Below are 24,962 nucleotides of genomic sequence, written 5' to 3'. Positions count from 1 at the left end.
GTGACTCTCTTTCCTGTTTAGAGCTGATGGTATCGACACTGGATCCTCAGTGTTTTTGGAGAGCTGGTTTCCTCATAGCAGGCCGTCCTTCACCCCTGCAACCCGGAACAAGACCACGATAACAACACTGCAGTTAGACGGGGACTGTTTACCTTCTACTGTTAATTCATAACTTCCCTTCTATCTGTCTGTCTGTCTGTTCGTCCATCTATCCGTCCGTCCGTCCGTCCGTCCGTCTATCTATCTATCTATCTATCTATCTATCTATCTATCTGTCTGTCTGTCTATCTTTCTGTCTGTCTGTCTATCTATCTATCTATCTATCTATCTGTCTATCTGTCTATCTTTTTTCCTTTCTTTCTTTCTTTCTTTCTTTCTTTCTGTCTATCTATCTGTCTGTCTATCTTTCTGTCTGTCTGTCTATCTCTCTGTCTGTCTGTCTGTCTATCTTTCTTTCTGTCTGTTTGTCTATCTATCTATCTATTTATCTATCTATCTATCTATCTATCTATCTATCTATCTATCTATCTATCTATCTGTCTGTTCTGTCTATCTTTTTTCTTTCTCTCTTTCTTTCTTTCTATCTTTTTCCTTTCTTTCTTTCTATCTGTCTGTCTGTCTATCTATCTGTCTGTCTATCTTTCTGTCTGTCTGTCTGTCTATCTTTCTTTCTTTCTGTCCATCTGTGTATCTTTCTTTCTGTCTGTCTGTCTGTCTGTCTGTCTGTCTGTTTGTCTGTCTGTCTATCTATCTAATGTCCCCTTTAAAACTCTCCACAGTGCTGATCTCTTTATTAGCTGACCTGTACAGGTTATTAATATCTAGTCCAGTATGACTGACCTGTTCAGCTCCCTTTATAACTGTGATTTCTTCAAAGTCATTTTTCATGTAGTGTTTCTGTCATTTTGGCCAGCACCTGTACATTAATGACAGAAAGGACTTTTTCCTTTTTTTCCTTGACCAGTAGAGGGCGCCAGATCTTTACTTCATCAGTAACCTGTAAAGGGAAGTTGCTCAGCTGTAACTTTAAAGTCATTCTGTGAAACCAACATCAGCACAAACACTAATTTAACCCATTAATATTAGAGTAAATGGACCAGCAGGGCAAATCTATAACCCTGTAATACAGCAGATTATATTCATACCGCCCTGTCAGAGTAACCTGCGCTTACACAGCGCAGGCATACAGTATTACTGTAAATGTGTTATGGTTTATAAAGCGTTCATTTTAATCCACTGCTGTTTCACGCAGAGCTGATTCACAGGTCTGAGTGGACACAGATCAGTGTATGAAATGTTAACTTTAGTGTTTCATGCAGTGGTTTGGCAGTATTCGGCAGAAGGCCGTGTAAAATCTGGCATACATTGATTTTTTTGAGAAGTTGATATTTTAAAAGTAGGTTAAACTCACTCACACACACACACACACACACACACACACACACACACACACTCTCTCTCTCTCTATCTGTATCTCTCTTTCTCTTTCTCTGTTATCGCTCTCTCTCTCTCTCTCTCTCTCTCACACACACACACTCTCTCTCTGTTATCTCTCTCTCTCTCACTCTCTCTGTTATCTCTCTCTGTCTCTCTCTCTCTCACACACACACTCTCTCTGTATCTCTCTTTCTCTTTGTCTGTTATATCTCTCTCTGTCTCTCACTCTCTCACTCTCTCTGTTATCTCTCTCTCTCTGTTATCTCTCTCTGTCTATCTCTGTTATCTCTCTCTTTGTCTCTCTCTGTCTCTCTCTCTCACTCTCTGTTGTCTCTCTCTCTCTCTGTCTCTCTCTCACACTCTCTCTGTTATCTCTCTCTCTGTTATCTCTCTCTCTTTCTCTCTTACTGCTCTCTATCTCTCTCATTCTCTGTTATCTCTCTCTCTCTGTTATCTCTCTCTCTCTGTCTATCTCTGTTATCTCTCTCTTTGTCTCTGTCTCTCTCTCTCACTCTCTGTTATCTCTCTTTCTCTGTTATCTCTCTCTCTGTTATCTCTCTATCTCTTTCTCTTTCTTTTACTGCTCTCTATCTCTCTCTCTCTCACTCTCTGTTATCTCTCTCTGTTATCTCTCTCTCACTCTCTCTCTCTCTGTAATTTCTCTCTCTCTCTGTTATCTCTCTCTTTCTCTGTGTTATCGCTCTCTCTCTCTCTCTCTCTCTCTCTCTCTCTCTCTCTCTCTCTCTCTCTCTCTGTTATCTCTCTCTCTCTCTCTCTCTCTCTCTCTCTAATCGTCAGTAGATTAAGATCTTCTATCTCCTGCTTTAATCATTTCCTCGTGTACTGGAGTCGCCGCGCGCCTCGGCCGCCAGATTTGCCGTTAATCTCGCGCGCTGGTCTGTGTTGGTGTGTGTGTGTGTGAGGATCAAGTGGAGCGAGCCCTCGTTACCTGGTTCAGCGCGCGCGCACTGAGCGGAGCGGAGAGGAAATGTCCGGGACCCCGCGCGCTAGGCGGGCATGAGCCGCGCGGAGACGGAGGGCAGCGCGTGCGGGAGCGAGGAGGACGCAGGGCTGCTGGAGCGGAGACGCGCGAGCACGTGCGCGCCGCAGCGATGATGAGGGACGGGCGCGAGCTCCGGGACGCTGAAGGGGAAACGGGACCGCAGTGAAGCGCCATGGCCAAGATCATCATCCCCCTACTGTGGCTCGTGACGGAGCTCCGCGCGAGCGCCCAGCAGGTCCTGCGCATCGGTACGTACTGACCACAGTCCACTCTGACCACTAATGCATTACTGCAGTCTGGAACTGACCAGTGCAGTTTAAACAGGCCACCGAATAAAACTACACAGAAGAACAGAAAACACATTTTTAGACTTAAAGCTGAAAGTTTTTTATTGTTTACTAACATTTACATCCATCAGCTCAGCTGGTGTGGACGGTGGTCTCACACAGCACAGCCCACAGTGATAAATTAAAGCTTTGAGTGCTGAATGAACACCTACAACAACTAGCAGTGTTGAATACACTCTTAGTGTAGAATAAACACCTGAAGTGCTCAGAACTCTTAAACTGTTTCAATTGTGTGCAACTATATTGAATTCAACACTGTGTGTTAAAAATGCACACATAAAGCAGTGTAGGTGGTCATTTGGCGCTGTAAGACAGTATTTAACACTGTAAGAGTGTATTCAGCACTGTAAGAATGTACCTAACACTGTAGGTGTTCAGTTAGCACTGTAGGAGTGTATTTAACACCGTACGTGGTCTTTCAGCACTGTAAGAGTGTATTTAACACTGTAGGTGGTCTTTCAGCACTGTAAGAGTGTATTTAACACTGCAGGTGTTCATTCAGCACTGTAAGAGTGTATTTAACACTGTAGGTGGTCTTTCAGCACTGTAAGAGTGTATTTAACACTGCAGGTGTTCATTCAGCGCTGTAAGAGTGTATTTAACACTGTAGGTGGTCTTTCAGCACTGTAAGAGTGTATTTAACACTGTAGGTGGTCTTTCAGCACTGTAAGAGTGTACTTTGTTTTGTAGGTGATCTTTCAGCACTGTAAGAGTGTAATTAGTGTTGTAGGTGCTCATTCAGCAACATAAGAGTGTTTTTAACACTGTAAGAGTTCATTTAGGACTGTAGCTTACCATTCTGCACTGTGAGAGTGTATTTAACACTGTAAAAGTGTACGTAACACTGTAGGTGATCATTCCGTGCTGTAAGAATTTACTTAACATTGAAAAAGTGTATTTAACACTGCAGGTGATCATTTGGCACCGTAATAGTGTATTCAGAGATGTAGGTGCTCATTCAGGACTGTATGAGTGTATTTAACACTGTAGGTGTTCGTTCAGCACTGTAGGAGTGTACTTAACACGGTAGGTCTTGATTTAGCACTGTAAGAAGTGTATTTAACACTGCAGATGTTCATTCAGGACTGTAAGAGTGTACTTAACACTGTACATGTTTATTCAGCACTGCTAGAGTGTGCTTAACACTGTAGGTGTTTATTCAGCACTGTAGGCGTTTATTCAGCACTGCAAGAGTGTGCTTAACACTGTAGGTGTTTATTCAGCACTGTAGGTGTTTATTCAGCACTGGAAGAGTGTGATTAACACTGTAGGTGTTTATTCAGCACTGGAAGAGTGTGATTAACACTGTAGGTGTTTATTCAGCACTGTAGGTGTTTATTCAGCACTGGAAGAGTGTGATTAACACTGTAGGTGTTTATTCAGCACTGGAAGAGTGTGATTAACACTGTAGGTGTTTATTCAGCACTGCAAGAGTGTACTAAACACTGTAGGTGTTTATTCAGCACTGTAGGTGTTTGTTCAGCACTACAAGCATGTACTTTACACTGTAGTTGTTTCTTCAGCACTGTAGGTGTTTATTCAGCAGCGTAAGAGTGTACTTAACAGTGTAAGATTGTATTTAACACTGTAGGTGTTCATTTAGCACTTGTGAACTGTTTAAGTGAACTTAACACTGTAGTTGTTTATTCATCACTGTAAGGCTATATTTAGCGCTGTAGGTACTCATTCTGCACTATAAGAGTGTATTCATCACAGTTAGACTGTAGCGCTGTAGCAGTGTTGTAGTGAAGCAAGTGGTCTCAGCCTTGTCTCATTCTTGACCTCATTTGGTCTGGTCTCAGCCTTGGGGTCAGGTGGACTCGGAAATTGTTGTCAAGACCAGCTGAGTGCAGTGCTTCCATCTGGGGTAACTGGAAGCTTAATCATTACTGAATATCAACAAAACCACAATAAATAGAATAAAACCGTCATGTTGCTGCATGAGGAGTTCCCGAACTTTTGTAATTCCATTTAACACTTTAGGAGTGTGTTTAATGCCGTAGGTATTCATTCATGACTGGAAGACTGTATTTACTGCTGTAGGTGTTTATTCATCACTGTAAGTCTGTGTTTAACACTGTAGGTATACATTCAGCACTGTAAGAGTGAATTTTAACACTGTAGGTATTCATTCAGCACTGGAAAAGTGTAATCAGCACTGTAAGACTGTGTTTAACACTGTAGGTATTCATTCAGCACTGTAAAATTGTATGTAACTCTGTAGGTATTCATTCAGCACTGGAACAGTGTATTTAACACTGTAGGTGTTTATTCAGCACTGTAAGAGAGAATTTTAACACTGTAGGTATTCATTCAGCACTGTAAAATTGTATGTAACTCTGTAGGTATTCATTCAGCACTGTAACAGTGTATTTAACACTGTAGGTGTTTATTTAGCACTGTAAGAGTGTATTCAGTACTGTAAGAGTGCATTCATCATAGTAATGCTGTATTTAGCACTGTAAGTGATCATTCAGCACTGTAAGAGTGTATTTAACACTGTTAGGGTTTATTTAGCACAGTAAGATATAAGCATCAAGCATAAAATCAGCACTGTAAGCCTGTTTTTAAGAGTAAGAGTGTGTTTAACAGTGTAGGTGTTCAGTCAGCACTGCAAGCATGAATTCAGCACTGTGAGCATGGGTTCAGTACTGCGAGAGTGTTTTCAGGACTGTAAGGCTGTGTTCAGTGTATTCAGTACTGTAAGGGTGTATTTAACACTGTAAGGGTGTATTCAGCACTCTAACGCTGTATTCTGTGTATTCAGTACTGTAAGGGTGTATTTAACACTGTAAGGGTGTATTCAGCACTCTAACGCTGTATTCAGTGTATTCGGTACTGTAAGGGTGTATTTAACATTGTAAGGGTGTATTCAGCACTCTAAGGCTGTGTTCAGTATATTCGGTACTGTAAGGGTGTATTTAACGCTGTAAGTGTGTATTCAGCACTCTAAGGCTGTGTTCAGTATATTCAGTACTGTAAGGGTGTATTTAACGCTGTAAGTGTGTATTCAGCACTCTAAGGCTGTGTTCAGTATATTCGGTACTGTAAGGGCGTATTTAACACTGTAAGGGTGTATTCAGCACTCTAAGGCTGTGTTCAGTGTATTCGGTACTGTAAGGGTGTATTTAACACTGTAAGGGTGTATTCAGCACTCTAACGCTGTATTCAGTGTATTCGGTACTGTAAGGGTGTATTTAACATTGTAAGGGTGTATTCAGCACTCTAAGGCTGTGTTCAGTATATTCGGTACTGTAAGGGTGTATTTAACGCTGTAAGTGTGTATTCAGCACTCTAAGGCTGTGTTCAGTATATTCGGTACTGTAAGGGTGTATTTAACACTGTAAGTGTGTATTCAGCACTCTAAGGCTGTATTCAGTATATTCGGTACTGTAAGGGCGTATTTAATACTGTAGGTGTTCATTCAGCACTGCAAGCATGAATTCAGCACTGTAAGCATGGGTTCAGTACTGCGAGAGTGTTTTCAGGACTCTAAAGCTGTGTTCAGTGTATTCGGTACTGTAAGGGTGTATTTAACACTGTAAGGGTGTATTCAGCACTCCAAGGCTGTATTCAGTGTATTTGGTACTGTAAGGGTGTATTCAGCACTCTAAGGCTGTATTCTGTGTATTCAGTACTGTAAGGGTGTATTCAGCACTCTAAGGCTGTGTTCAGTGTATTTGGTACTGTAAGGGTGTATTCAGCACTCTAAGGCTGTATTCTGTGTATTCAGTACTGTAAGGGTGTATTCAGCGCTCCAAGGCTGTATTCAGTGTATTTGGTACTGTAAGGGTGTATTCAGCACTCTAAGGCTGTATTCTGTGTATTCAGTACTGTAAGGGTGTATTCAGCACTCTAAGGCTGTATTCAGTGTATTTGGTACTGTAAGGGTGTATTCAGCACTCTAAGGCTGTATTCTGTGTATTCAGTACTGTAAGGGTGTATTCAGCACTCTAAGGCTGTATTCAGTGTATTTGGTACTGTAAGGGTGTATTCAGCACTCTAAGGCTGTATTCTGTGTATTCGGTACTGTAAGGGTGTATTCAGCACTCTAACGCTGTATTCAGTGTATTCGGTACTGTAAGGGTGTATTCAGCACTCTAAGGCTGTATTCTGTGTATTTGGTACTGTAAGGGTGTATTCAGCACTCTAAGGCTGTGTTCAGTGTATTTGGTACTGTAAGGGTGTATTCAGCACTCTAAGGCTGTATTCTGTGTATTCAGTACTGTAAGGGTGTATTCAGCACTCTAAGGCTGTATTCTGTGTATTCGGTACTGTAAGGGTGTATTCAGCACTCTAAGGCTGTATTCAGTGTATTCGGTACTGTAAGGGTGTATTCAGCACTCTAAGGCTGTATTCAGTGTATTCGGTACTGTAAGGGTGTATTTAGCACTCTAAGGCTGTATTCTGTGTATTCAGTACTGTAAGGGTGTATTTAGCACTCTAAGGCTGTATTCTGTGTAGTCAGTACTGTAAGGGTATTTTTAACACTGTAAGGGTGTATTCAGCACTCTAAGGCTGTATTCAGTGTATTTGGTACTGTAAGGCTGTATTCAGCACTCTAAGGCTGTATTCTGTGTATTCAGTACTGTAAGGGTGTATTCAGCACTCTAAGGCTGTGTTCAGTGTATTCAGCATTGTAAGCATGAATTCATGACACTCAGATGTGCCTCTTAAAATCTCAGGCTTATTACACACTAAGGCTTATTATTCAGTATCTACAGGGACTTCAGTGTAAACTGGCTGAGCTACTCTCAGGTAATAGAAGTGTGTGATATAACTTTGGGCGGGATCTGGTTATTTCAGGGGTTAAACTGTAGAAATGTCACCGTAACAGGTTTCATAATCTGGACCCAGATGTGGGTCCTCGGTGTGTCTGCGCGAGTGCAGATTTGATGTAATCACAGACTCTTTCTTCAGAATGTGGGACGATGATTTGTGTCACAGGAGGACGGTCAGGTTTTTATTCAGGTCTCGAGCAAAAAAACACTGGCATTTTACATGAGAGCACTTTGAACATTGGCCAGGATGACATCGATCAAATTCAATAAGATGATAATTACGAAACAGTATTCAATGATATATAAGTTAGCATTGAAATGAATAATATTTATAATACAATTGATGAGCCTATGCATGAGCGCTGTTATTTTATGCTAAAAGAATATCTTACTGCTTCTTGTACTGTATCTCTTGTATCACTTCCTTTCCCTGATGTCTTAGAATATCTTAGAATCTTCCTTTCACTTGTCTTAGAATATAAAAACTCAGGGAACCTAAATCTGTGTTTTCTTTCTAATTAGGTTAATCTTGTTCTTGCAGGCAAACAGTAAATATGTGCTAAGTAAACCCTCTGAATGATGTTCCAATGACCAATAAATGACCAATATATTTCACCATATTTCTCTCCTCTCCATGTAATCTGGTCCTAATCTTGGGTTAAGCATTCCCCTGACCAATCACAAGGCTTCGTCTCTGGCCCCGCCCACACAGAACAGTTTCAGAGTCAGAGAAACTTAGCGAGCTAAAGCTAACCCAGCATAACCAAAAGCTAGCAAGCTAGCCCACCTGTCTGTAGCTGCCTGTCGCCTGTTCACTCATTTATCCAACACCAACATCGTTCATTCCTCCTTACCTTCAGTCGTCTGTTGCTTCGTCCGTCCGTCATGATTGTCCGTCTGTCTGTCTGTTCGTCCGTCTGTCTGTTCGTCCGTGACCTTTTCGTCCAGTTAGCATCACATAAAAGCTGGATAGTGATTTTAGTCCTGTTAAGGGCGGAGCAGGCTAGGACCGTTGGACAGAGAGCTGTCAATCAAGCTGCTCATTAGCCACACCCACACAGTTCTCAGATCTGTTCAGTGGTTTTTAAGCCGTGTTTTATCATAATCATATCTTATACTTTTCATTCAAGCTTTGCAGCATAGTTTAGTTCTGGTCCTAACAGTGACAATATGCAAATAAGCCCTGTTTTGGTTGGCTTGTTTGTTTTTGGCTACCAACAAGCCATTAAAATGATTTTGCTTGTGATGTGTCATGTTAGTGTGTTGCGCTGGTGCGAGTGGATCAGACACAGCAGTGCTGCTGGAGTCTTTAAACACCTCGGTGTCGCTGCTGGACTGAGAACCGAAAGTATCCAGCCAACAGCGTCCTGTGGGCAGCGTCCTGTGACCACTGATGAAGGACTAGAGGATGACCAACACAAACTGTGCAGCAGCAGATGAGCTATCGTCTCTGACTTTACATCTACAAGGTGGCCTGACAAGATAGGAGTGTCTAATAGAGTGGACAGTGAGTGGACACAGTGTTTAAAAACTCCAGCAGCACTGCTGTGTCTGATCCACTCGTACCAGCACAACACACACTAGCACACCACCGCCACGTCAGTGTTATTGCAGTGCTGAGAATGACCCACCACCCAAATAGTACCTGCTCTGTGGGGGTCCATGGGGGTCTTGACCACTGAAGAACAGGGTGCAGAGAAACAGATGGACTACAGTCTGAAACTGTAGAACTACAGAGTGAAACTATGTGGTCAGTGGAGCTGATGAAGTGGGCAGTGAGTGTAGAGGTGGTTTTAGTGTTATGGCTGATTGGTGTTGTCGATATTTCGGTTGTCACTTTACTCCAATATGGTGGTGTTGATTTCCTACATTACACATCATGATTACACTAATCTCTCAATCGCTGGAGTTTCTTCTAATCCTGGTTTATAATTTCACCGCAGATTAATGCTGAACCAACTCACTGACTTTATAAGCCACACAGAGGTCAGTGCACTGGTCAGAGTGGGTCTTTATTGTCCTCTGACTCTCTAGAACTGATTCTAAACACTTGCAGAAGGAACGTTCTCCGTGTTTCTTTAGTTTCTTTATTAACGACTGTAGTGTTTGTTAATCTGTCCAAACTGAAAAAAAATGGTTCTCTGAGGGTTCTTTAGTAAAGATGATGGTTCTATCTAGAACCATGTGCATGCTTAAAGGCTTCTTTGCGTGGTGAAATGGTTCTTTGATGGAGAATGAGTTGAATATAGTTCTATACAGAATCTTTTTTAAAAGGGTTCTGAATAGCACCAAAATGGGTTCTGCTATTGTTACAATGTAAAGCTTGTGACAGAAGAAGAACCTACTTTGGTGCGATGTAGAACCATAAACACATTTCTCTGTTATAGTTTAGGTTTCAGTTGGGTTTATGATTACACTCTTAGAAAAGATGGTTCTTCAAGGGTTCTTTTTTAAAAAGTGGTTCTATGTAACATCCGAAAGGGTTCTGTTACTGTGAACAATGTAAAGCTTGTAACTGTAGACAAACCTTTTTGGTGCCATGTAGAACAATTTTCAAAAAGGTTCTATATGGAACCCTTTTTGCTTAGAGAAATTATGGTTATTCAAATGTTATTTAGTATAAACATTGGTTCTATATAGAACCATGGACACTCAAAGAACTATTTGCATGCTTGAATAGTTCTTTGCACGGTGCACATGGTTCTATATAGGAGTTCTAGGGTTCTGTATAGTACCAAAAAACGTTCTTTGCCTTGTAATGATGGACAAACCCTTTTTGGTGCTGTACAGAACCTCTTTCAAAAAGGTTATATATAGAACCATATATAACACAATTTCTATTTAAGCATGCAACTTGCTCTTTGAGTGCCCATGGTTCTACATAGAACCAATGTCTTTACTAAATAACATTTGACTAACTATAACGTCTCTAAGCAAATAGGGTTCTATATAGAAAATAGCTCTACATAGCACCAAAAAGGTTTGTCTACAGTTACAAGCTTTACATTGTTCACAGTAACAGAACCCTTTCGTATTCTACACAGAACCACTTTTTAAAAAAGTTCTATGTAGAGCCATATACAGCACAGTCTCTATTTAAGCATGCAAATGATGGCTCTGTGAGTGTTCATGGTTCTATATTGAACCATTGTCTTTACTAAAGAACCCTTGAAGAACCATCATTTCTACACTCTGAGCATCAAGGATTTTATATAGTACCAAAAAAGTGTTCTTGGGTTTGTAACAATACGAGAGCCCTTTTTGGTGCTATATAAAACCACTTTCAAAAAGGTTCTATATAGATCCATTTACAACAAATTCTCCATTTAAGCTTGCAAACGGTTCTTTGAGTGTTCATCGTTCTATATAGAACCACTGTCTTTACTAAAGCACCCTTAAAGAACCATCATTTCTCTTAGCAAAAAGGGTTCTATATAGTACCAAAAAAAAGATTATCTGGCTTATATCAATCGTGGAACAATTTTGGAGCTATATAGAACCCTTTTCAAAAAGGTTTTATATAGAACCATTTAAAGCATATGCTCCATCAATCTGAAGAACGCTTTCACGATGCTAAGAACGCTTAAATCATGCAAATGACTCTTTGAGTGTTGATGGTTCTATATAGAACCATTTTCATGACTAAAGAACTCTTAAAGAACCAGTATTTATATACTCTTAGCAAAAAGGGTTCTATATAGTACCAATAAAAAGGTTCTTTGGCTTGTAACAATAGAAGAGCCCTTTTTGGTGCTATATAGAATCCTTTTCAAAAAGGTTCTCTGTAGAACCATCTACAGCACATTCTCCAATCAGAAGAACCCATTCACAATGCAAAGAACCCTTAAATCATGCAAACGGTTCTTTGAGTGTTCATGTTTCTATATAGAACCATTTTCTTTACTAAAGAACCCTTGAAGAACCATGATTTCTCATAGCAAAAAGGGTTCTATATAGTACCAAAAGGGTTATTTGGCTTGTAACCATAGCAGAGCCCATTTTGGTGCTAATAGAACCCTTTTCTAAAAGGTGCTATGTAGAACCATCTACAGCACATTCTCCATCAGTCTGAAGAATGCTTTCATGATACAAAGAACCCTTAGATCATGCAAACGGTTCTTTAAGTGCTTGTAGTTCTATATAGAACCATTTTCTTGACTAAAGAACCCTTGAAGAACCATCTTTTTTAAGGGTGTACATGCTTACACTATGACATCAGCACAGTTTACCTACTTTATCACTGGCTGTATTAATGGACATGGACACATGGACATGGTGATGGACACGGCGAGTCTGAAGTGAGTTCAGTGAGCTCCTCTTCTCAGAGCGTCTGACCTCCAGCATCTAATCTGGAATGTGGGTTGGTCACTAATCCAGGCCAGAGAGCTCGGACTTATCCAGCGGCTGTGAATATGGCTTATTGACAGAGAGAGCGCAGGACGGTGACCGGCGCAGGATTGAAGGAGCCGCTGTAATCTATCCTCCACACTTTTAATCTGCCCAAATCATCTCTCTCCATCTGAGGTCACCTAATCTGAGCGCTTCTGTCCACAAACGCCTGCCGAAGCTTTAATCTCGGCCATATGCTGCACACTTCAATTACCAAACACTGCGTCACTGTACAGCCCACCTAGAACATTCAGACCCCCAACCTGACCCCCACTCAGACCCCCACTCAGACCACAAACCTGATCCTCACTCAGACCCCCAACCTGACCAGTAATGATGCTATTCTCTGTCTCTCTCTCTCTCTCTCTCTCTCTCTCTCTCTCCCTTGCTAAATTAAAGTTTTGTCCTTTTTTAACCTCTAACATTGAAAATAGAGTAACTTGTTCTTAATAAGAAATTAAGTAAATGGTGTGACTGCACACCTCTGCAACCTGGGAATGACTCAGCCAGTGTGCGATGTAGTCAGTGAATAATAAAGCAATAAGCCACTAGAGGCCGTGTGTCACTGCGATTTTACCACGGGGTAAGGGTGTTGTTAGGCACAACGCAAAGCGGAGTAAAACTCCCTTCTCTGTGATAAAATCACTGTAATGCACAGCCTCAACTGGCTTACTGCTTTTATAAAACAGCGGCCAACATAAAATATAATAAAATATATCCCTTTTCAGAAAATAATATAAGTTATTATTAATAATAATCGACATAAACAAGTTTTCCGCCAAGAAATGTAGTTCCTTTAGCATGTGGTATCGTTGCCAAGCAACCATGGAAGCTGAATGAGGAGAACGTTCAGTCGCCCATCACTGTACACTGTGGTTATTTCATGTTTTTTTAAACTTTTTGTTGTATAACAATGAACACATGATATCACAGCACTGTTTAATGCACAAACTTTTTGGTCACAAATCACCACCGCGAGTCTTATTTAGCACCAATCCAGCGGCTCCGCTCTTCTCACACTGGGGCTGAATCTCAAATGGCTCCCTGCTCCCTACATAGTGCACTACGTAGATGTTTAAATACTGGATCCTGCAGCCCAACAGTGAATAATACAGCTAAGAAACAGTCATTTGGGATTCAGACACATCCACTCTCGATAAATGATGCACTGTTTGGCTGTAGAGGCTAGATCTAAACTTTCATAGCTAGAACACTATTTAGGGAGTACAGAGCCGTTTGCGACTCAGCCTGCTTTTGACGCAACTTCTGACTGAAATGCGGACATTTGAAGTGTCAGACATTCAAGTGACATTTTTGGACTTTTACACTGCAGTTTTACAGTAAATCACACTGTAAGTGCTTTAATTCAAGCCTGTGATATTAATGAAGGAGCTGTTGAGGCTGTTTTTGCTTCGAACGCGCCCAGCCAATCAGATTTTAGGACCAGAACTATCTGTTTTATGATAAGTCGTGTTATGTAATAAGCCTGGGAAGTTAAAGGGTTAACAGTGCAGTCGTGTTGGAGATAATACAGTCTGTAAAAACAGTTAATAATGTGTCAGACTGGTTCTGTCTGATGGTCACGGTGCAGTGGACAGTGCTGCCTGTGCAGTGAGATGTACGTGGTGTGTCAGTGCTGTGAGGCTCTGGGACTCAGAGCTGCGCTGGCTGGTTCTCAGAGCTGTGTGTGAATGAACTGACTCAACACTGACATCATTGTCCTCTGGTCCTTTACATGCACCCCCACATAGCAATGAACACTCTACCACACACAGCACTGCTCGCTCTCTCTCGCTCTCTCACTCGCTCTCTCTCTCTCTCTCTCTCTCTCTCTCTCTCTTTCTCTCTTTCTCTCTCTTTCTCTCTCTCTCTCTTTTTCTCTCTGTCTGTCTCTCTCTCTCTCTCTCTTTCTCTCTATCTGTCTCTCTCTCTCTCTCTCTCTCTCTCTCTCTCTTTCTCTCTGTCTGTCTCTCTCTCTCTCTCTCTCTCTCTCTTTCTCTCGGTCTCTCACTCGCTCGCTCTCTCTGGATATTGATTTTATAAGAATTTTATTCTGGATGCAAATTTTATTAGAACTTCATTCTGGTTGTTAATTTTATTAGAACTTCATTCTAAATGTTAATAATATTAGAACTTCATTCTGGATGTTAATTTTAGTAGAATTTTAATTTGATTTGAACTTTAATCTGGATATTAATTTTTACTAGAATTTTATTTCAGATTTTAATTTGATTTGAACTTTAATCTGGATATTAATTTTTACTAGAAGTTTATTCCAGATTTTTTAATTATATAAGAACTTCATTCTGGATGTTAATGTTCTTAAAACTTCATTCTGGATATTCATTTTTATTAGAATTTTTATTAGAATATTGATTTTATAGAATTTTATTCCGGATTTAAATTTTATCAGAACTGCATATTAATTTTAGTATATATTCATTCTGGATGTTACAGATATGTTTGATATTATTATATTTCATGTAGTCTATGTGCTGAATATGGAAGAGGGCGGGGCATTCAGAGAACTCAGCAGTGATATTCGTGGTGTTTGTTTGTGTCAGCACACAATAAAAATAGCTGTCATGAGTTCCACTTTAAAATCAGCTCCAGTCTGGAGGAGAATTTTTATTCCCGCTGTTATTAAGAATCAGAGATATGAGGAGGATAAATCAGCGATGAGTGACATTTACTATGTTATGAGTCACACTTTGAACTGTGGTTTAATATCATTAATAGAGCTTCTGTCTGGACTCTGTGTGTCTGTAATGTGGTTATAGAGAAATACAGGGCTGGTCGTCACACGTTTTACTCTGGCTCTCTATCATCTCCCAAAACAAATAACTGATACCAGTCAAACTGAGATGTAACAAAAGCTCAATGTGTCCTGCAGAAGATGTGCTGTAGTTACAAAAGCATGCTACTTTTCAGTAGTTTTTCATTCATGTTTTGAAATATAATATCTATTTTTCTAAGCCAAACCAATCTGTGTAATATATAATTACAGCTCTGTAGAATTACAACATTTTAACACATAAAATATCAAAAATGAAATACATGTATAGTTACAGTCTACTTGCACTGCAAGGGAAGTGTGGTCTCTCTCAGTGCAGGGAGCTAGCCTGGAGGGCCTGGGCCTACCCAGACTGATCACAGGCCTGCCCAATCAAATGAGGAAAAATATTTATTATGCAGAATTTTTAAAGATTTTATAAATTTGATTTGTTTTCTATGAGTGCGGTCACTGTATTACAGCCAAGCAGATATATGCTCTCCACTTTATTTTCTCAGGCCTTTAATCACTGCACAGCAAATTGTACTGTCCACCATTGCCTCAAAGCTTCGGTATTTTATCAGCACACCAGTGTTTGAATATGAAGCTCCAGCTGCGGTTAAAAGATGTAACTGCAGGCGTTTAAAAGGGAGATTCAGTCCCAACCTTGGTCCTGGATGAGTACCTGCCCAGCCCATTTTAGTGTTTGCCCTGCTCCCAACACACCTAATCCAGCTAATTAACAAGCCCTTCTTGTGTTGAATTGGGTGTGTTTTGGCAGGAAAACACAAAAATGTGCAGGGCTGGGGGTCCTCCAGCACCAGGGGTGGGAACCACTGCCATAGACAATGTCATTTTCTACTCATCCAATGCCAAAATAAACATTGTCAGTTTTCTTTTCTCTCCATGTATATATATATATATATAACCATATTGTTTCTAACTTTCAGTTTCAAGATAATGTTAATGTCACATATTTTTTTTCCATTTTAGGTCATTTTAGGTTCTTTATAAAATCTTGACACAGTGTAAAGGGGCTGACATTTTTAAATTATGTAAGCAAAGATGAATCTTTTTCACTGTCAGCGATGATATACAAGATTCAAAAAGAGTTTTTTCACTTTATCTTCAGATATCTCATTTTCTTGCTGCTCTTCTGCTGAGGTTGGGATGGTGTCACAAATTTAGAGCACCCTAACCTCATTAATGCACTCGCTCAGACCAAATTAGTACTTTTTAAATATTCACCGGAAAATATTTAAAGGAAATAAATCATCTTTATGCTAATAACATGGACCCTGCTGCATTCTTCTCCGGCTCTTAGATAGATTTAAACACTGCGTCAAAATCTGTAGTAACGCAAGCAGTGTACTTGAACACAGTGTGGATTAATTAATAATGGTACATAGTTAAAGATTAGCATTATGATTTACTTGTTTATTTATTTATTTTTATTTAGTTGTGGCTAATTCCCATCCATTTGCTAAATCTTCTCTAATCACACGATGCCGCCAAGCTTGGAGGGTGAAGGCCTAGCACCAGCTTCTTCCGATGCACATGAAGCTCCACCAGATCTTCTCAAACTGCCGCTAATGCAACACCACTGCACAGCTCAACACGCTTGGAGGAGAACACTACCAGCTAATTCTGTTATGTCAGCTCGTTAGTGGCTGTTTCAATAGGCTGTGAGTGAGAAATATTTTATATAGAATTACAGTATGAGTTTGTTGTTGCTGATGAGAGCCAAGACTTTTAAGTGTGAACAAGTCATGTGACCCAGTGTGTTTTAAATTCAAAAAGCAGTCCATCTTAAACACTCCTTATAATGTAGTGTGAGTAGGCAGGGATAAACTGACCAAATACACAGATGAATGTAAATGTGTTGATTTGCATAAATTTCCATATGTGTACTGTATGGACTGGGGAGTAGATTGTACAGTTTGAAACTATAACAATGTTTATATCATACATCAACTTTATCAGAGATATCAGAGCTGAAATTTCATGACTGATATCTAATAAAATACATCGATCAGCCATAGCATTAAAATGACCTCCTTGTTTCTACACTCACTGTCCATCTGATCAGCTCCACTGACCATATAGGAGCACTTTGTAGTTCTACAGTTACAGACAAGTTCAGTCTTAGAAGCTGGTTGATCATTTTCTGAAGTAATCAAACACATTCAGTGGTGTTGAGGTCTGGACTCTGGGGTGGTCAGTCCGTCGTTCAGCTTCTTTGTTTGATGTGTCCGTCTCCTTTTCTCAGTGAGGTTCTTCTTGACAGCTACACATCCTTTCAGACCCAGAGCGCTGAGTCGTCTTCTCACAGTGGAAGGATGGACAGAAACACCTGTGGATGTTTTCAGATCTGAAGCACCTTGATTTTCTCCTCTCTCTCAAAGATGAAAGCTTTCAGTGCTGTTTATCTGATGGGGGCAGTTTTGGGGTCTGCCAGGGTCTTCCAGGTGGTTGTTAGGAGACACATTTTCTCTGTAGTTTTTCAGGTTTTTTCCTTTGACTTTCCCCTTCATTATGCAAATGGGTTATCTTATAACTCCTCAGGAACATCTCCTGAAAAATGAAGTACTCTATACTCACTCATTCATACTTGTGTTCATGCCTCTAGATCAGTAAGTGCAGTCCTGGCTGTCATGCTATGCGCCTACAGCCATCGAGAAAGCCAAGCCAAGTTTTTTGGGAGCAGGACCCTGGCGGGGCTGCCTTTGCTCCCCACCTGCATAAGGAATGAACTTATTGGAACCAGAAATTGCATAAAATTATTATTGGCAACACAGCACTCTGCGCTTCATGAATATTTTAATTTCCTCACAGAACTCGAAATGAAATTAGTTCAGGTGTGTGTGCATGTGCGTGCGCACTCACGCATATCTTTGATGTCTTCGTTTCTCAAATGCTGTTGCTTGTTACTGAGAGACACTTGTTTGTCTGAAGTGTTTCTTAAATCTGCAGGAATGAAACACAAACTTCTAATGTGTTCAGGAAGAACATCCGACTGAATGGCTGCTGAATGACAAATCGGCCTGCAGAGATTAGCACTTTTACGTAGAGTGCAAATGTTGTGAACCATGATCAGAGCTAGGCCTTCAGTTCAAGGCATAAATATCAAATACATGACAATGCTAACCTTCCTAGCACCAATATGGGACTTCTGTAACAGGCTGGCACTAAGCTAATAGCGATTCACATGAACAAGGTTTGCCCATGATAGATCAACCCCTTAAGGTCCCAGGCTTATTATATTCTAAGACTTATTACTCAGTAACTACAAGGACTTCAGTGCAAACTGGTTAAGCTATTCTTAGGTTATAGAAGTGTGTAATAAAACTTTAGGCCTTCCAGTGGGACCTGGACATTTAAGGGGTCAAATGCGGACATTCGAAGCTTGTAACAAACATTTGAGCTTGGATGTATCAGTTTTACGGTGATTCTTTCAGTAAAGAGTCCTGGTGTAGAGCAGTCACCGCCGTTTCAGTTTCATACAGGATTTGATTTGATCTGGGATGGAGGGAATACCACCATGTAGGGGTTTGAATGTTTCTAGATGGAAGAAATACCTCCATGAAGGGTTTTGATTGGTCCTGGGTTTAACCTTATTTAGAACACAGTGCCGGCACCGGAACACTTGCGTCACAGCCTTCATTTCTGTTTTTTTATACATCATTTTTACACATGAAATTGTCCAGCAGTATGGTGATGCAATATACTGCTAGAAAGCTTGAAATCTCAGGATTCGATTCCCACAAACCATTTCATGATCCGTTATTCACAGCAGTTACGATCGTCTCATTTGCAAAGTAGGCACTGAAGCTCTAGCAAATCTGTGTGTCCTCACCTTCAAAGCCTCGTCGTTCTCCACAGAGACATCATAATCCAAAACGTGGTCTTATAACACAGCAAGAGTCAGAGATCAGTTTAGAGATCTATGAGTCAGGAGGAAATAAACTCCTCCATTCTAGACTCTGTTACTCTGAGTCGCTAATTCATACAGTTATTCTGACATGAGAGTGTTTCCTTTCAAATGAGACCGAGATCACGACTGTATCCCAAAGTATGTGGGAACAGTGCCCTTTTACTTTCGGTTTGTCTTTTCAGGCTAAAATGGGACAACAGTTAATGGGTTAAGGAGTACCACCAGGTAGGGTTTGGACTGGTCCTGGTCCTCCAAGTTACCATTGATCTTGCATTAAGGGATCATGTCTGTGTAGGGCTTTGATTGGTCCTGCAATGAGGGAATACCACTGTGAAGGGTTTTTATTGGGCCTGACTGGAGAGAGTATTAATATCATTGGTGTGGAATTTCTGTTCCAATTGCAAAAACCAATAATTGACTTGTTGAGGCCGATACCAATAGAAAACATACTGTAGCGTCCCACTACTGGCTGGCACTGGCACCGAGGTGTGCTTAGGCAGATGGCTCAAGATAGCGCGCACCCTCCAACAAAGGGACTTGTTGCATTGTTTCATGATTTTAGTTGTTAGTTTAAGTTATGTGTTTATTGTGTTGGGGTGTAGGTTTCGTTGGGGGTTTTGTGTGTGATGGGGCCACCATTGAGGTAAATTGTGTGGCTAATGGTGACCCCCCCCCACACACACAGTTTCAGTGTTTCAGCAGAATCATGGCCACCTCTGTGCTTCTTCTTCTGCTGACGTCACAATAGTGATATCAGATAATATATGGACAATATATTAGCCACTGATATTTCGTGAGCCCATAGTTTTGATTTGTCCCTTCTATCAGGTTTTTCCCACTAAGAGTTTTGATTGGTCCTGTGAAAGCTTCAGTGGGTGGTGAAGGCTTCCTCAGTGGGGCTTGCTGGCCTTTATCAAGAGCATCTTCGAAATGGCCCTTTGAGAGACCATGCAGACCACACAACTCCTGCTCAGTCCAACTGCGGTCAACACAGTAGGAGAGCGATAGAAAAGGTCGTTGACAATCAGCGTCCCGACGAGACCTTCGCCCCACTCCTCTCCTCCTAAATCACTCACAATCCCTCAGACTGTTCCACAAACAGCGTTTTCACACAAAGCTGGACGAGCTGCTGCTGTTTCAGGCCTGATTGATTCAGAAACAGGTGGTAAGTCAGCAGGCGGTGCTGAGGAACGCAGTGGATGATTTGTTGGAAAAAAGTTTGATGTGATAAACAGACTGACAAAGATTGTAACGTTCAGGATTGAACTTAATAATCAATCTAGCTTTGAATGTGCTAAGGTAAATATGAACCTTACTAGGTACAACAGCCCTAGTAACAGTAATTTGTATCACAATTTTTATTTGCTTCATGATGTTTCTCTCACTGTCTTTCGGAACTTCTGAGTTTCTGAATCTTAAATTACAAATTACGTTTGATCCTCTAGTAAATAAAGTCATTCAGAGTGGTTTGGTGTTAAATGGCTCATTGTTCAAGACTCCGTTGTGTCCGAAATGGTCCCCAAATCACTAAAACCCCACATTGGAAAAACCTGATCACTATTTAGAACAGTAGAACCACCAGTGAACCTACACATGTCTTCTGAATTTGGAATTTGGTGGTTTGGGGTGAAATGGTTCAGATGTCTTTACAGTGGTGGGGATGGGAACCAGGGGTCGCCATGACTACAACACAAATATAGACAATTTATTTATTATCCAGAACCACCAGTGAACTTACACGAGTCTTCTGAGTTTATATGGAATGTTGATGACGGAAAATAGTGGAAAATCTGAAATAATAAGTTTTCTTTGGGGACTATTTTGCCTCACAGCGCCCTGCATATTATGTATCCCTCCACCATGAATGGAGTTTAAAGCCAAAATCTTCTCAAAACTATCATAAAACAGTGTCTCAGTCATCAGGCAGTGAATTCATAACTATTTCATGTAGTAACTTTCCGTGAGGGAGCTTTTAGAGGTGGACGTCTGGTTCCTATCACCACCACTGTGAACGGTTCTGACTCGGTAAGTTTCTCTAGAACGGTGCGTTTCACACCAAACCACTCTGAACCGCTCTGATTACATCTTAACCACTTAATTATGTAGAAATTTTGGGGTTTAAAAAAGTAAACAATACATGTCAGTCACCGCTCTGCAGCTCGTGACCTTAAATGAAGTGGTTCAGTTGGGTTTAGGGGTGAGGAGTGTATTGGGTTTGGGGACTTTAATGAGGTAACTGCAATTGGGAGCAGATTCTTGCATCACCGAAGTTAGCTGAAGGTATAGTCACAGTGATATGCTCTTAGCTGAAGGCTGCAGCTCTAGGTTTGCTGGCTCCACGTTTTTTAATAATCGTGTGCTATTTTTACAAAGCGTGTGCAGTTTTTGTGGAATTTGAGGTCTTATGATCATGTGCGGTCATTGTAAAGTGGATTACTGATGGGAGGCAGAAGACAAATGAGATCATGATTGTCACAGAAAATCTGTGACGCGTTTGGTCATGTCCTAGCGTGCACTAAAAACAATCAGTGCACCGGGTTATCTGGAGGGACAGCTGAACCCCTCTTCTAATCTCACAGGGGGGCTACCTGGGACACTTTACACTGTGGGTCCAGGCGGTGATGGAATGCTGTATTCTATTACCACCTCTAAGGGAGAGCGTAGATGGACATCTGAGTGGTCTTATGTGCCACACATCTGTCCACACAGCGGCTGAAGTTTCATTTAAAGCAACTGTTCATTTATTTCTTTTAAATGCTTTTGTACTAGCTTTGAGGTCACTGAACGTCCTACTAACTGTCAAATAAAGAACAATGATTCATTCAGATCAATTTAACCCTCTGTTTTAAGATCATATTAACATTTTAAATAATTTTACACTGTTTTTGCTTCGACTTTAACCCCTTAACCCCCTTAAATGGCCAGTGCTCACTGGTGGGCCCAACTTTTACCACTATGTATAGTTTTGATTGGTCCTGGATGGAGGAAACACCACTATGTATGGCTTTGATTCAACCTGGATGGAGGGAATACAACCATGTGTGGTTTTGATTGGTCTTGGATGGAAGGAACGCCACCATGTGGGATATTGATTGGTCTTGATTGAGGGAACACCACCATGTAGTGTTTTGATTGGTCCACAATGGAGGGAATACCACCATGTAGGGTTCTGGATGGTCCTGGATGGAGGGAATACTTCCATTTGGTTTTGATTGGTCCTTGTTTTACCTGACTGAAGAGTTATTTTTTTTGTTTTTACCTTGAGGGATCATGTCCATGCAGGGCCTTGATTGGTCCACGACTGAGGGAATACCAACATGAAGGGTTCTGATTGGTCCTGAGTGGAGAGAATAGGCTTGTGAAAAACTTTGATCTGTCCCTTGTAGAGGGATTATTCCAAAGAGGAATCTATACAACTTATACATCACTTTTACTATAATATTGCTTTTCTGTTTATTTGTAGGGGGCATTTTTGAGACGTTGGAGAACGAGCCGGTCAGCGTGGAGGAACTGGCCTTTAAGTTCGCAGTGACCAACATTAACAGAAACAGGACACTGATGCCCAATACCACACTCACCTACGACATACAGCGCATCAACCTGTTTGACAGCTTTGAAGCTTCTCGCAGAGGTAACATACAGTCCAGCTAGTCTTACCAAGGAGCATTTTATCCCACAATGGATTTTAGAGTTCTTTCTACACAGTCACAGAGCTCATTTACAAAAATGTTCTTAAAGAACCATCCAGTCAAGGGTTCTTTAGGGAACTAAAATGGTTCTTCTGTGGCATCACTCCAAGGAACCTCTTTTGCTCTTTTGGCACTTTTACTTTTGAGATTGTGGCTCATATGTTCTTGCTCTGTACTGTAACTCTGCCCTCATATGTCTCTCTGTACTGTGACCCCGCCCTCATATGTTTCTCTATACTGTAACTCCGCCCTCATATGTCTCTCTGTACTGTTACTCTGCCCTCATATGTCTCTCTGTACTGTAACTCTTCCCTCATATGTCTCTCTATACTGTAACCCTGCTCTCATATGTCTCTCTATACTGTAACTCTGCCCATATATGTCTTTATACTGTAACTCTGCCCTCATATGTCTCTCTGTACTGTAACTCTGCCCTCATATGTCTCTCTATACTGTAACTCTGCCCTCATATGTCTCTCTATACTGTAACTCTGCTCTCATATGTCTCTCTATACTGTGACCCCGCCCTCATATGTCTCTCTATACTGTAACTCTGCCCTCATATGTCTCTCTGTACTGTAACTCCACCTTCATATGTCTCTCTATACTGTAACTCTGCCCTCGTATGTCTCTCTATACTGTAACTCTGCCCTCGTATGTCTCTCTATACTGTAACTCCACCCTCATATGTCTCTGTACTGTAACTCTTCCTCCATATGTCTCTATACTGTAACTCCACCCTCGTATGTCTCTCTATACTGTAACTCCACCCTCATATGTCTCTATACTGTAACTCTTCCTCCATATGTCTCTATACTGTAACTCCGCCTTCATATGTCTCTCTATACTGTAACTCCGCCCTCATATGTCTCTCTATACTGTAACTCCACCCTCATATTTCTCTCTATACTATAGCTCCGCCCTCATATGTCTCTCTGTACTGTTACTCCGCCCTCATATGTCTCTCTGTACTGTTACTCCGGCTTCATATGTCTCTATACTGTAACTCCACCCTTCACATGTCTGTATACTGTAACTCCACCCTCATATGTCTCTCTTACTGTAACTCCACCCTCATATGTCTCTGTACTGTAACTCCACCCTCATATGTCTCTATACTGTAACTCGCCCTCATATGTTTCTCTATACTGTAACTCAGGACTCTTTGTACCCTAAATACGCTCTTTTGTCTTTCTCTTCTGACACTTAGCGTGCGACCAGCTCGGGTTGGGGGTGGCTGCGGTCTTTGGCCCCTCCCACAGCTCTTCAGTCAGCGCAGTGCAGTCCATCTGCAACGCCTTGGAGGTGCCGCACATCCAGACCCGGTGGAAACACCCGTCTGTGGACAACAAGGACAGCTTCTACATCAACCTGCACCCAGATTACGCCCCCATTAGTCGGGCTGTGCTGGAGATCGTGCAGTTCTACAAATGGAAGACGGTGACGGTGGTCTATGAAGATGCAACAGGTGGGTGGGATTCACCAGTGATGGAGCAGATCTACTATTTTGTTGCCGTAACAAAACTTTGTATCTCCAAAATGCTGACTTCATAAAAGAAGGCAACTAAATATGCAGTTTTAGAAGATTCTTATTGGTCCATTATTGGCTGTCTAAGTGTTGGTGCTGTCACCTGGAGATTGTGAGGTTGATTCTTGATGATGCAATCACCCACTGCAGGGAGTCCAAGAGATCATAACTGCCTCCTGTCGCTCTCTGGGTGGGTAGGGTGGTCCTCCCTCTCCCCCATCACTCAGCACAATGGTAGTCAACATGAGCGTCTCTTAGCTGAAGTAACAACATTAGTAGTTAGTGTTCTCCTCCAAGCGTGCTGAGCTGTCTAGTAATAATGCATTAGCAGCAGTTTGAAATGATGTGGTGGAACTTCACCTGTCTCAGAGGAAACACGCTTTGTGTGATAGAGGGGGCCTACCTAGCGGGTGGAATTGGACACGACTAAATTATATGTCAGAATTAATATGGATATGAACTGCATCAATTTCTGAATTATGAAAGATGTGCTAACAATACAGTAGTCTTTTGGGACCAGATGATCTCATCTGGGGACGACTTGTTATACTTTAGGTGCTAACCAAAGTATACCCCTCTAAATGCTGTCTCCCCAAGTCCTCTAGGACAAGCTTTTTTAACGTCCAGAATAAAACTGATGACACGAGTAAAACAAGCTAACTAGCGAAACACTATCATTAGCTAAGTGAACTGTTTTTTGGGGACTTTTCATGCCACGCTAACTTACTTTATATCCAAGAGCTAATGACGGGCTACTACGCCCCCTACTGTGAGCTCGGTGGTTCATTTTTTTATTTTCATAAATTCCAGTTTTAGAAAATTTAAGCTGTCATACATTGCAAAATATTGTATATATTTGCAAAAAAATGTATATCTGTGTGTGTTATGGATACTTGTGTTTTGAAAAGGAACAGATTTTTTTCCACATACAGTTTTTATAATCAGTCATGTGAGATAAACGTAAGACTTTCCCTGCTTAATTAAATAATTACTCAACTTTGCAGTGAATGAAAAGCGCACTGCAGGGAAGTTTAACATTAATATTTCAATTTACCTGTTCAGTAGTGCATACATACGAGCA

The 24,962-nt window shown here is 41.1% G+C and overlaps 1 protein-coding gene across 1 annotated transcript in view; it reads left to right on the top strand.

The window, feature by feature from the left end:
• The first annotated feature begins 2,609 nt into the window (after positions 1–2,609).
• grik1b (glutamate receptor, ionotropic, kainate 1b) overlaps positions 2,610–24,962 on the top strand; it is a 44,856-nt gene continuing 22,503 nt past the window's right edge. The window contains exons 1-3 of the mRNA XM_036557315.1: positions 2,610–2,688; positions 22,128–22,295; positions 23,564–23,821. Of these exons, the coding sequence (XP_036413208.1) occupies positions 2,613–2,688; positions 22,128–22,295; positions 23,564–23,821 (502 nt within the window). The 5' untranslated portion in view covers positions 2,610–2,612. The remainder of the gene's footprint in view (positions 2,689–22,127; positions 22,296–23,563; positions 23,822–24,962) is intronic.

This window comes from Colossoma macropomum, unplaced genomic scaffold (assembly GCF_904425465.1).
Source record: "Colossoma macropomum unplaced genomic scaffold, Colossoma_macropomum, whole genome shotgun sequence".
Lineage (NCBI taxonomy): Eukaryota > Metazoa > Chordata > Actinopteri > Characiformes > Serrasalmidae > Colossoma > Colossoma macropomum.
The sequence above is the reverse complement of the archived record's forward strand: the minus strand, read 5'-3'. Positions and strand labels throughout refer to the sequence as shown.